Genomic DNA, 12,771 nt, shown 5'->3' on the forward strand with positions numbered 1-12,771 from the left:
TAACATGGTGCCACTGGGCCCTCTTCCTGTACAGCAGCTGCTAGAGCCAGCAAGCTGGGAGCTGCGGCCTTGGGGACAAGCAGAGGAGCTAAAGCAGCGACCCCTCCCCACAGCTCCTGATTCTTTGCATCTGCTTCTTCATAAGGAACTAATATCTGGGAGCTGCAGGGAGGGCCCGCTGAGGGTAAGCGAGGGGTGTGACTCCAGCTTTTGTGGGGGGAACCTTTAAATTGTACCCCCCCCCAGCAGGCACCAGTTGTCTCACACAGAAACTCCTAGCTGCACCATCGGGCTGCTAGGCAGAAGCCCTGAGCCTCCCTCCACCCAGTCTGGTAGGCAGAGAATGGGGGGAGGGGTATCCACAAACCGCACTTTAATTGTAAAAGAGCCAGATGTGGCTCGCGAGCTGCTGTTTGGCCACCTCTGGTCTAGTATAATTCAGTGGGGCCTTGATTCTGATTGGGATATTTGAGGACTTCCTCAGCATAAATAATACTAATAGTAAAGATAAGATTTGTATGTTCATGAGTTTTCACGAGATAAGATATGCTCTAATGAAAATTACATTTGTTTCTTTGTAGCACTGGGAGTTTGCTCCAAACAGTGTTCACTATCTGCTAACTCTGTGGCAAAGAATGGTAGCATCGGTACCTTTTGTGAAATCAACAGAACCACACCTTTTAGATACATATGCACCAGAGATCACAAAAGCATACATTACTTCTAGACTGGAATCTGTTCCTGTAGTTATAAGGTAAACCTTCTTCAGTATAAACAGAACTTCGCAGTATAGAGCACTGATTAGCTGGTACATTGTTCTTTCTGTTGTGCTTTTGTTTTAAAATCAAGAAAACTTAATGGCCTTTTTCTCACATCAGTTACATTAAATTATGTTCATTGATTTTAGTTGTCACTCCTGTTTCTCACTGTTGTGAGATCAGAATTTGGCCCAGTGTCTTAAAAGCAAAATTAAAAATGAAACTTGAGTTCAAGTTGTTTTTTTTCCCCCTTATTTTATAAAAAGATCCTTGCCCATTATAATGCAATATCTAAAATATTGTTGTTGCTGAGCCTCTTCTGCCGTTTATACCATCAGAGCAGGAGCTTCTTAGGGTCCCTCTCTACATCAGCAAAGGAAGGCAGCAAAAGGAATCCCACCTGTTAATGAAAGGCTGGGAGAGAGTAGTACAAGATGAGGTGGCAGAATTATTTTAAAGTGTGATTCTGCTCTGAAAAATGACTGTAAAGTGGTCTCTTTTTACTCAGCACATCTGCTCCCTGTTGTATTCGAAGTTGTAGTTGCTCATTTTAGTAAAAAAAAAATAAAATAAAAAGCTATGAGCTGTTTTTAAAAAATATATATTTATTCCTCTGTTCTCCACAAAGCTAGGAGAGAGTAAGTTGGATTCTATTCCAATTCACGTATCAACAAAATTGCTCACTAAGTTCCACTTGCATAATCTCTCTTGTTGTCTGTGTGAACTTTTTACTCGTAAACTGAGCATATTCTATCCATAACTAACTCTCTCATGCACACACAAATGGAACACCAATATACGTTTTCTATAGTCACTTTTCAGAGAGTAACTGTACTTTTAAAAAAATTGAATAAAAGGGTTGGTTAACAATTTCTGTACTAAATGCCATGACAGCTTGGTTAATGAGATACAAATCTGTGCTGATTCTGTATTATTTTTGCTTTGCAGTACACGTTTAAGTGAGTACTACCTTCATTTGCTATATAGATTTATACTTATTGTCCCAGCTAGTAATTCTTATTTATTGACTTGATGTTTTAGAGCCAAAATCCCGTTTATATTTTAGAAAAATTTACCATATGATCACAGCAAATAAAGCAGACAAAGAAAAAATGTGTTTTGAGTGGCTAAAAATGTTTAATCCTTCTTCAGGGGGCCTCTGTGCATTCCCACTTGCAGGGTCTAGTTTCTGTAGTGTCAGGCTGTGAAACTGTATAACTAAGCCTTGTGTCCTGTGGGGTGCAGTAGTGTTCTCATGCTAGGATGCTGTCGTCATGTCAGTCTGTATGAGGAAGAGCACAACCACAGCCATCTCAGTTCCTTTGCAGCAAGACCTAAGTGGAACTACTTCTCAAGTCTGCAAGCATGTTAGCCTATCCTTTTACAGTGAGTGAGTCAGTCAGTCATATTAAAATTAGAGTAGATGAGGCCACTTGCCTTGGATTACCCCCTACGCTGTGTCAGGTCCTGAACTCTGTTTGTTTGGGGTTGAAAAGATGTGCCACCTGCTCAACCATCTTTCCAGAGACAGATGAACATGTTTGGTGCCTACTGTGCCTGGGACAGGCTCATAGTCTCCCAAGAGACAGCTTGCTGCACTGTCTCTCCTCAGATGAGGAGAACAGAAAGTTAATACTGCAGGTGCACTTGGCTTCCTTGGACTATCCTCACATTCTTTTGGGGTGCTGAGGTCGTCTGTAAAAAGATTTGAGATGCATTTGCTGCCCCAGCTTCATTGCCCCTTGTTGTCTGGCCTCAGATTGAATTTCCTGAAGCAAACGCTTACTTGGGCTGAGTCTCCTGGTTGGTACTGTCTAATGCTGTATGCTCCATCCAAACAGGACTGCTCTGGCACTGCAGTCTTTGTTGGCATCAAAAATTTCCTTGGTTCCCTCCCAGTCAGCACTGGTCAATATCACTATTGAGAGTCAGGCTTCCAGATCTCCTCATGATCCTGTCCCAGGGAAGAGAAGAGAAAAAAGAGAGGAGGAGGAAGCATTCTGATCTGTGAAAGGAGTCTAAGGAGAAAAAGAAAAGGAGGCATTGTTCTTGGTCTTCTCTACTGATGCATGTCCTCTGTAGAGACTGCTTACCTGTTTTGACATTACTCTTGGCACACCCACTAGCTGTACATCTAACAGTGGGGAAGGAGAACATACAGGCAGACATCCTCAGCAGGAAATCTTACAACCAATATGAATGGTCCCTTCAGCTATGGTCAGCCACAAATTGACTTATTTGTTTCAATTCAGAATGCCAAGTGTCATCTACTGCACCACTGGTCACAAAGATTAAAAAATCTTCATTGGATGCATTGCTGCTGAATTGGAGCAGTCCTCTCCTAGCTTTCCTTCGATACCAAGAGTCATAAGGAAAATCACAGAGGACAGAGCCAACATCATACTGCTAACACAAATGTGGCTGTGGCAGTATTGGCACACTGTTCTGTCCAGAGAACTGTTGGTTCAGCTTCCATTGTGCCCTGACCTCCTTTCTCAATGGCAAGGGTGGATTTTTTTTATTTATGGCCTCTGCACCCATTATAGTGTTACATAAAGAAGTCATTTTGAGACCTCACCCCAGCTTTATATCTGTGGTGGTGTCAAATTTTCATCTGTCCCATTATATCTCCCTTCCTGTTTTGTTCCTCAGATCCCAGGCTACCCAGTGAGGTTCTGCTTCTGTGGCTTAGATGTTGAGCTTTGTTACTCCTTAGTCAAATAAACAGTATCTCTCGGCTTAAAGATGTATTCTGCTAGGGCCAAAGCTGCCTCTGTAGCTGCCTGAGACTGCTATTGTAGAGACTTGCAAAGCAGCAACATGGAGTTCTGCTTATTCTTTCATTAACAATTATTCATTGGACTTGGCATTGCAATCTAATGCTCGGTTTTGTAAGGCATTGTCATAGCCAGTTTTTGCCTAGAATGTCTTGTCCACCATCCTTTAATAAGAGCATTACTTGCTACTTTCTCATAAGCGGAAATGCATTGAAGAAGAAAGCGGAATTATTTACTAGTAATCATTTTTCTTCAAGAGTTATCTTTGTACATTCACATTGCTCATCTGCCTTTCCCCTCTGCCTCTGAGTACTTTGTATTTCTGGACTCTGTCAGCTCGGGAGAAGGGTAGAGGTGGTTGGGGTGTGTTTGGTCCTTTTATATAGATTATACGGTTTAAGCCAATGATGACATTCCAGCATGAGAATTCTAATGGACTGCCCTGAGGACACAACTTTGTTATACAGTCCTGTAGCTTGTTGCTGGAGATGTTAGTTATCACAGATGTGAATGCACAGAGGCAACTCTTTAAGAACAATAGTTTCTAGAAAGTAACCTCTATTTTATGTATATTGCAGAGATGGTTTGGAAGATCCTCTGGATGATACAGCTACTGTATTTCAGCAGCTGGAGCAACTCTGCACGGTCAGCAGGTGTGAATATGAAAAGACCTGTGCACTTCTTGTACAGTTGTTTGACCAAAATGCACAAAACTACCAAAAGCTATTGCATTCTTCTAGTAGGAATCCACTAGAAATCACAGTCCAAGAAGGTTAGTATTTATTTCATTTATGATTGAGACTGCATTGTTCTCTGTTATGTGGACTTGAAATGGTGCAAAATTATCCATCTGTGTGTGAGAGGGAAATGTGATCCGGTGGTCTGAGTACATGTCTGGAAATTGATAACTCTTGAGTTCTAACCCTGTTTTTACTTTACTTAAGTCACTTTGGCCCACATTTCAAAAGTTGCCTCCAGCATGGAGGGCCTCAGTTTTTGGGTTCCCAGTTTTAGAACGTGAAGTTCTGACTTTCAGAGATGATGAACATCCACACTTCAATTAGAAGGCAGTGGGAGCTGTGAGAACTCATCACTTCTGAAAACCAGGCTGTACATTTCTCAAGTTGGATACCTGAAAACTGAGGGACCCAAACTTGACAGATACTTTTGAAAATGTAGGCCTTAACTTCTTTGATTTGACTGCCCTATCTGTAAAATAAAAACACTAATTATCTTTACTTCCCTTTGAGTTTTGTGAGCATCAATTAGTAGTATTGGAAAAGCAATTTAGCTATAGAGAGATAATGTATGTAAATTGTACAATATTATGTCCTATATAATTTTATTACATAGATTAATTGTTCCTATCTGTGCCTTGTTTAACTTGACCATGTAAATGACTAACTCTTTCCTAGTGTAGCTGTTTTATAATTATTGCATCTTTATATGACTGAATTGTGTTGTTCTCCCCCAATACAGCTGTTCTTCTATTGTCGATATTTTGGATCGGATATTGCCATTCATACTGCTGCTTTTTGTTGACATCTTGAAAATGCAGAGTTAAATGTGGGGAGCCATTTTATTCCAGCTTATGTAATGCACGTGGTCTGACTCTCTCTCTTACTTCCCTTCCCTGTATGCACCTGTCACTTCCCCTTTGTGGTCTATTAGCAAACTTGCATTGAAAGGCAGCTTTCTGTTCTCCAGCTGCAGTCTGTACTTCACTGCTGTTATTGGATTCTTTTACACATGAAGTCAAAGGAGAATGGTCAGCTACAGTAATGCAGGAAGGTTTCATAGGCCAATACTTGGGCATAAGAGAAAGTTTGGTGCAGTTTAATTCTGTATTGCTCCTTGCAGAAGAATTCAGTTTCTTTTCTGCAAACTAAATACTTCTGTTCATGTTGAACAATAAATGTTACATCCCTTAGTTATACATACTTTAATTTAGATGTTTAATGGCTTTTAATGTTACAAAATAAGTTAATATTATATTAAGATCTCATTTTATTATATTGTCTTGCTCTCTGTATCGATGGTAATGCGGTCATGGTTTACTAAACAATAATCCCCAAGAAATGGGTCATTAACAGTAGTTAACGATTACTTGTGATCTATGGTAATGACTGATTTCTTTGGGATTATTGCTATTATAAACCATAATTACAGATTATTACAGCAATAATTATTTTGCCAAAGAAAAAAAATGTAGTCTAGCTAAGCAGCTGCAAAAGCAAGTGGTCTGAACATTTCATATAGTGGAAGTAGAGAAGAACAGTGAAAACTGTGATGGTAAACTGGTTTTGTGTTAAGAGTTGAGATTCTGCTTTCCACAAATGAGACTGCAGAGAAAGAGTCATCAGAAAAATAGCCTTTGTTTAAATCTGAGCTACTTCCATAAGTGTCAGAGTAACTAGTTTTATGTTTTAAATACAAATTGTTGACAAGAGTGTGTGAGCTGTAGCTCACGAAAGCTTATGCTCAAATAAATTTGTTAGTCTCTAAGGTGCCACAAGTACTCCTTTTCTTTTTGGTTCAAAATAGTGGCTCTGCTGTTTGAACCATGCAGCTCTGAAAAGCAGCTGCTGTTTGCTGCTGTCTTTTGAAATGGCTGCTCTTTATTGGGTGGCTTTAGCCTTTCAAGTCACTGGAGAATTTGCTGTTGATTTGGTCATTTTAGCTATGCAATCCTCTGGTGCTTCTGCTTCTATACGTTGTGTAATTTGGCTTAAATTGGCTTCTATATGTTGTGTAATTGTGGAATATTTTTGTGCCTGGGTGGGTCTTTTTTTATTTGGTGGTGGTGTCTTTGTATGTGTATGTGTGGAGAGGCCTCTTGAGAACCACAAATCTAGTAAGTTATTACGATGGTCTCAATACTCTCTGGAACCCTTTTTTAATAATAACAATTAATTTATAATAGAATGTATATGGTCAAATATAAACATTAGCTAATGAATTCTCATAACATTTCTCTGAAATAGGTAGGCATTCTCTCTTTTTTTTTGAAAAACAGATGAGTAAATTGAGACAGAAAAATTAAGGCCAAATTTTCAAAAGCATTCAGTAATTATGGTTGCCTCAGTTGTTGCATGTGCAATTTGAGATGTCAAAAGTCTTTTTTTTTTTTTTTTTTTTTTTTCCCCAGAGTTGCTGTTCAGCTGAAGCACCTATTTACTTCAGCACATAAGAAAATTAGGCTGGAGGTGTATCAGGCATCCAAAATCAGTGTTCAACACTGCTGAAAAATTTGGCATAAGCTACTTGCTTAAAGTCTCACTTAGGGTATGTCTAGTTGCAATGCACACATACCCAAAGAGTCCAAAAAGAGCTGAGTTTAGTGCTCAGGAGCTTCTTTTTCAAACAGCTGGTCTCATTTTCAAACAGCTGGTCATGCTGCCTTCCTAGAGAGGGGCTCTTGTGCAGTTTGTATTTTACCTTCATAGTTCTTAGAAACTTGTAATAAAATATTTTTTTATTGCAGTGTTTGGCCATTTGGCAAACATCTTATTTTTTGCTGCTCCTTTGAATTAGCTTGCTTTTGTACTCATCTTTCTCTGGCTGTGCATTAGCCCCATGCCATCAGTGATGAGTTCAGCAAGTATTTCACAGTCTTTGGAACACAGTTGTCCCCATCGGTGATTAATAGACACCTCCTTTGTTGATTCACTAATGTTCTATGTAATTACATACAGTATGGTAGGTCAATTGTATGATATCACATAGCTTTTTTAAAAACAGATTATCTAGAATCCAGGGGACGTTCTCTCGGATTATATATTTTTTGACATTGGCCAAGTGTAAGTGCCTTAACAGGTTAATAGTTCTCCTTTTTAACTTAAATGTTTCGACAGCCGTCACAGAAAATCTCATAGATTTTAGGGGCAGAAGATACCGTTATTCTGACCTCCTGTATGTCAGATTGTAGAATTTCACCCAGTACCTCCTGTATACTGCTCAATGAGTGCCAAATCAGCCTGTGACAGAATCACAAAAATAACACTTATTTAAAAACTACGTGTTTGACTTAGTGTGTGGAGTTAATTTTATAATTTATTGGAATAGAAAAAGATACTAACATTTGGTACTGTTACTGCAGATTGTTTAGACATACTGCAAAATCTTTGCAGAGAATCAGTCCCTCTGCGGTCTTCAGTCAGAGGTCCCCTCTGCCAGTGGATCTGAGGTCATCTGAATCCATCACAGCACACCTTTCCTCAAGTCTGCAGAGGACATATTGGAAGGTCCAGGATAGGCACAAGGGGTGGGGATGAGGGTTGGGGTACAGATAACGGGACTCCAAGGGCAGCTACTATCTGGCTGCATTGCATGAAAGCGTGTGTAAGGCTAGGGATTAAAGATAAGTGCAGAGAGACAGTGCCTCCATGCAGCTGGCTCTATCCTTCTGTAGGTTGTGGGGGGCTGACCCTCCCTGCTTTCTTATCTTGGGGGTGGGAGGCAAACCACCATTTCCTTGACCAAAGAATTTTGAGGAAACTCTGTACTGGAGGGGCAGAAATGGGGGATTGCGAAGAAGTGATGGGCTGAGAAAATGGCCCAGTGAAGGTCTCAGATATCAAATGAATTTTAAAGCAAGTGTCATCAATGTCTCTCCAAAACTGTAAAATCATTTATTAATGTTCCTTTGTGCCTTAAAAGTAAAAATAAACATTAGCATATGTATCACTAAGCTTTATCTGCTGGTGATTTCAAATTCTCTTGCAAAAGTTTTTGCAAGATATTTAAAATATAGATCAGAATGCTCTGTTATAAATACTTTTATTGAAAATCATGTCCCCCTTATTTGCGTTCTGTGGTACATTTTAGTATCTATTTTATCGTTGCTTGTGTTCTTCCCATTAGATTATTATCACAGGATTTAAATGTAGGGCCTGATTTTGTTGTTGTTTACATCAGAATAACTCCATTAATGACATGGAACATCCTTGCTTTACACCAATGTCAGAAATCTGGATCAGACCTTTAATGCATAGGTGTGTATCTCGGAAAGATTTACCTGAATGGGCCTGGGCAGTGAAAATTCATTGCCCTTCAGTTCTGTACTTTCAGAATGTGTCACTGTAAAACTTGGGGGAGATTAAATGAAGCTTAGTGGTATACAAATGAAGAATTCAGCAAAGAATGTGAAACAAACTTTAACATATTTGCAAATTGGAACATGCGATACATATATCAAAAACTGTATTATACACTTCTTAGAATAATTTTTCTCTATACATGCATACTTTTGGGTAATGTGTTTTTGTCATGAAGATCTTTCCAGAAAGACAGAACAAACAAATCTGAAAAGTCTGTCTGTCTGTCATTCTTTCTTTCTCTCTCTCTCATTTTACCTATTCCTTTAAGATAAAATATAACATTTTGCCCTCATTCTCTGTAGAGAAATGCCATGAAGGACAGTATGTAACTATTGGTATGTTGTTTAAAAGGAAAATATTACAGTGTTCATGTGTCTAGGTTTTCCTTGGCATTCAATATTGAAACATGTTTTGGTCAAATCTCCAAGGCCTTGTCTTCACTAGGGAAAAAAGGTGTGTTCGTAAATCGAGGTTAAAATCCTAGGGAAGACCAGGCAGTTTCTGGTTTTCACATAAGTTAGCTGGTGGAGTTAAAGAATATGCTCCACCATAGCCTTAACTCATGTGTAAACTACCTTGTCTTCACTAGGATACTACTTTGAGTTAGTTAATTTGAGTTAGCAGTACAACTTTTTTCCTAGTGAAGGCCAGGAGTAGCATTGTAATTGAGGGGACATGTTAATGTGCAACTGGAAGCTCTAACAATCTGATAAATCTCTTAGATCAGGCACTGAAGTGACTCCTCCTTATGGGAAAATACTATTTTAATACCACTATACCTTTTTTCCCAATTGAGGGTATTTCCGGTTACTAGGTCTCATGGTTAAATACAAATAATTTAGCTAGGGCTGCCATGGTCTAAATAGGTACCATTATTGAAGATCAGGGTCTTGTAGTTAAACTATATGGGAGAAATTTAAACTGTCCTAATTTCTGCAACATGGCATTGGATTTCCTGAGTTTTTGGGATACACAGTTTACATCATCTGCAGGTATAAAAACTCTTTCAAGGTCTACAGGGCTGTACTGTAACAATCCTGAAGATCCCATACTTGTCAGGATGGAGCTTACAGTCTGCATACTGTCTAAGCCCCATTGGCAATGTATACAGACCTTGTAAGCACAAGGGTGTTAGGTATGGATCTTGCAAAATTTACATATTAATCCTATAGATATTCTAGTTGTTGGGCTGTACCTGCAGACCTTGTAACCTCTGAAATGGCAATCACATAGCTTACAAGATTGGCAGAATGGGCCTGCAAAGCTTTTAATGGATAATATGCACTTTCAAAACTTTTCAGATCTGATGGCAGTGCCCATGGACCTTGAAAACTACATGATGGAAAACTACTAATTTTCTGGAATAGGAAATATTTAACTCTGAGGGCATACAGGCTTTGCCCTGTGTCTGCAAAACTTCTGATTTCATTGGCTCAGAACTAGAGAACTTATAAACTACCAAGAGTGACTCTGAACTCTTTTAATTCCTTATTTGAATGCGAGGTAACAAACTACGAAGGCTGTGCCTGTGGAATTCATAAATTTTGCTAGACCTGAAGAAGCTTATAAATCCTGTAGCAACCTCATAGAATCCCTAAAGTTAAAATAATTATTGAGAATAACTCCCAAATGAACTCCACAACCTTTAAAAACTTACATTAATAAAACAAATTTGAGTTTCTAGACTAAGTGGTATTTGAGTTGAAATGCTATGAAAAAATAGAAGTCTTGTCAAAAAGCAAAAAACTTTCATTTTCCTAGCCCGAACTAACTTCCATAAACTCAAAATCAACAAATCTTATGGTTAAAGACCAGATGTGAGAGCATTCATATAGAAGGGAGAGTTAAAACTGAGGTGTGTATAGCATCTCATCCTCTTAAAATGGAAAGCAAATTACAGCTTTAACTATGGAATTGCTACCACAGTTGATCTATCCTGTGGATAGGTTCTGCAGGCCGCTAATAAATTGGACATTCCTGAGTCATACTGATAGTCTGGATGGAGTTCCTTCTTCCTCAGAGCAATTGATACTGGGCTCTGTCAGAGAGAGGATACTGAACAATGTGGAAGTCTGGTCTGTTCTAGTCTAATGCCTATGTTCATATTTATAGTTAAGGTTTTTTTTTTTGAAGAGTAAGAAACCCTCAAATCTGGCCTTTTCCTTTGTAAGCGCTTGATTGTTCCTAAGTGTATAATTTTAATTGGTTTGTCCAGTCCACTTTAAAATGTCTTAAGGGATGACGTTTCCACCACTATTCTTGCAGACTCTTCCACAGTCATATGTCTTACAGAACTATACTCTGCTAATGTAATTGCTTATTAGAGGGTTTTTCTTTCTTTTTAATGTTAGGACGTCTGGCGTGGCTGGTATATCTTGTTGGTACTGTTGTAGGAGGAAGATTAACTTACACCAGTACAGATGAACATGATGCCATGGATGGAGAATTATCCTGTCGGTAAGTGTATTGTTAAAACAAATCAAAACAGGGGTTATGTGTTTTTTAACATTTATTGATAAACGAGAGGTGCCCAAACTTTGCCGAATTGGATCCATTTGCATCTGCTACAAAATCAAGGGCTGTACTTAACTTGTGTAAATTTGAGCTAATTGCAACCGTGCTCCTTCATCTTTCAATATGGTGGCATGGTTCTAGTTCTCAGGATGTAGTGTTTTCATTGTGATTTGAGTCGCCAGGCAGTAAGTCACTTATGGCTCGAATTTCAAAATTGACCTCTCGTTTTCTTTGCCCCAGTTTTTGAGTGTCCAACTTCGGATGATTGTGGCCTGAGCACCTGCACCTACCATTTGTTATATACATAGACTTAAAAAGGTAGTTATTATTTATTATGCACATGGACTTAAAATGGTAGTTTTGCTAATTAGTTTTATCGTTTGTCCATTTCCTGTATTGCTTCCTTCATTTTAATCACATGAGTTTGCAAGTAGGGAATTCAGTGGCAACTGCAGATGCTCAGCACCTTTGAAAATTAGGCAATAGACATTTAAAGTCAAATATTCAAAATTCGAGGCCACTTTTAAAAATATGGGCCTTAACCTGTCTCTTGGGTACAGAGTTTATTGAAGCACAGACTGGGTGAGAGGTTATTGTGGATGATACCACATTCTCTGTGATAAATAGGGAATTCCCACTTGCCCTGGCTCTAAACCCAGCACACTTAAAAAAGGGAATTACACACTAAGAATTGGCTAATGATGTCTGTATTTACATCCTCATTTCAGGCTTCACTAATTTGCCTTGGACTCTGCATCATTATTGATGTTCTACTGTGTTATTAAATGTGAGAGGTATTTTAAAACAGACCTTGTGTATCTGGCTTCTAATCCAGATATTGCATATTTCAGAATTAGAAAAAAGTCATAGTAATTTTCAGAGCAACTGAATAAATTGTCGGAGAATTATATAAATGCTGTACTAAGAAAAAGAGCATTTTGCAAGTTGACAGAAGTATAAAAATGTTTTTGAAGTGACAGAGCATAGTTTAGCAAGAAGCATGGTGCTGATGTGCAGCTGTGAGTGGTAGTCATGTTAGTAGTTTATAAAAGAAGGAAATGCAAGGAAGAAAAGTAGCAAACACTAGCTTAGGCAAATAAATAATGGCTGATGGACCCATGAGAAATTAGCTGTCAGAATATCATTTGTGTCTTTGAAAATTCTTCCTGAGAATGTTTTTCCTTGGCATTAAGAGTTTTTCAGCTGATATCCTTGATGGATGCCCAGTTACCACGGTCTAGTAATGAAAAAGTAGAACTCGCGATTCTCTGGTTTTTGGATCAATTCCGTAAAACATATGTGGGGGACCAGCTCCAGCGAACCTCAAAGGTAAGTCTTTGCCGCAAATGAGATTTTTGTAATTAAAATGAAGAAATCTGTGTAGGAAATGGGTTACTAATATATCTTAAGTGTATGTGTAAAAAATATGTGCCGGAGTGAAAACTGAAGATATTATCTGATGGATATTAAGCTTATAGATACTTAATTTATTAATTTTTGATTGTTTGAGAGGATTTACCACCTTGTATATTTTAAGGTTTGGCATGCAGAGAGTTAATATTTTTTACAGTTGTATTCATTTTACAGTTTTAGGTTAGTTTGCATTTCAGTTTTTTATTTCAA

General features: G+C 38.5%; 1 protein-coding gene across 6 annotated transcripts in view; it reads left to right on the top strand.

Annotated features, from left to right (window-relative positions):
* Positions 1-12,771, top strand: part of RANBP17 (RAN binding protein 17) — a 256,018-nt gene that overhangs the window by 34,403 nt on the left and 208,844 nt on the right. For 4 of the 6 annotated variants that reach the window (XM_038413649.2, XM_038413647.2, XM_043491411.1 and 1 more), the window contains exons 11-14: positions 582-754; positions 4,114-4,307; positions 10,986-11,091; positions 12,342-12,477. In XM_038413649.2, the coding sequence (XP_038269577.1) occupies positions 582-754; positions 4,114-4,307; positions 10,986-11,091; positions 12,342-12,477 (609 nt within the window). The remainder of the gene's footprint in view (positions 1-581; positions 755-4,113; positions 4,308-10,985; positions 11,092-12,341; positions 12,478-12,771) is intronic. The other 2 variants (XM_043491410.1, XM_043491409.1) reach the window with 1 other exon arrangement.

Source organism: Dermochelys coriacea, chromosome 8 (genome assembly GCF_009764565.3).
Source record: "Dermochelys coriacea isolate rDerCor1 chromosome 8, rDerCor1.pri.v4, whole genome shotgun sequence".
NCBI classification, from domain to species: domain Eukaryota; kingdom Metazoa; phylum Chordata; order Testudines; family Dermochelyidae; genus Dermochelys; species Dermochelys coriacea.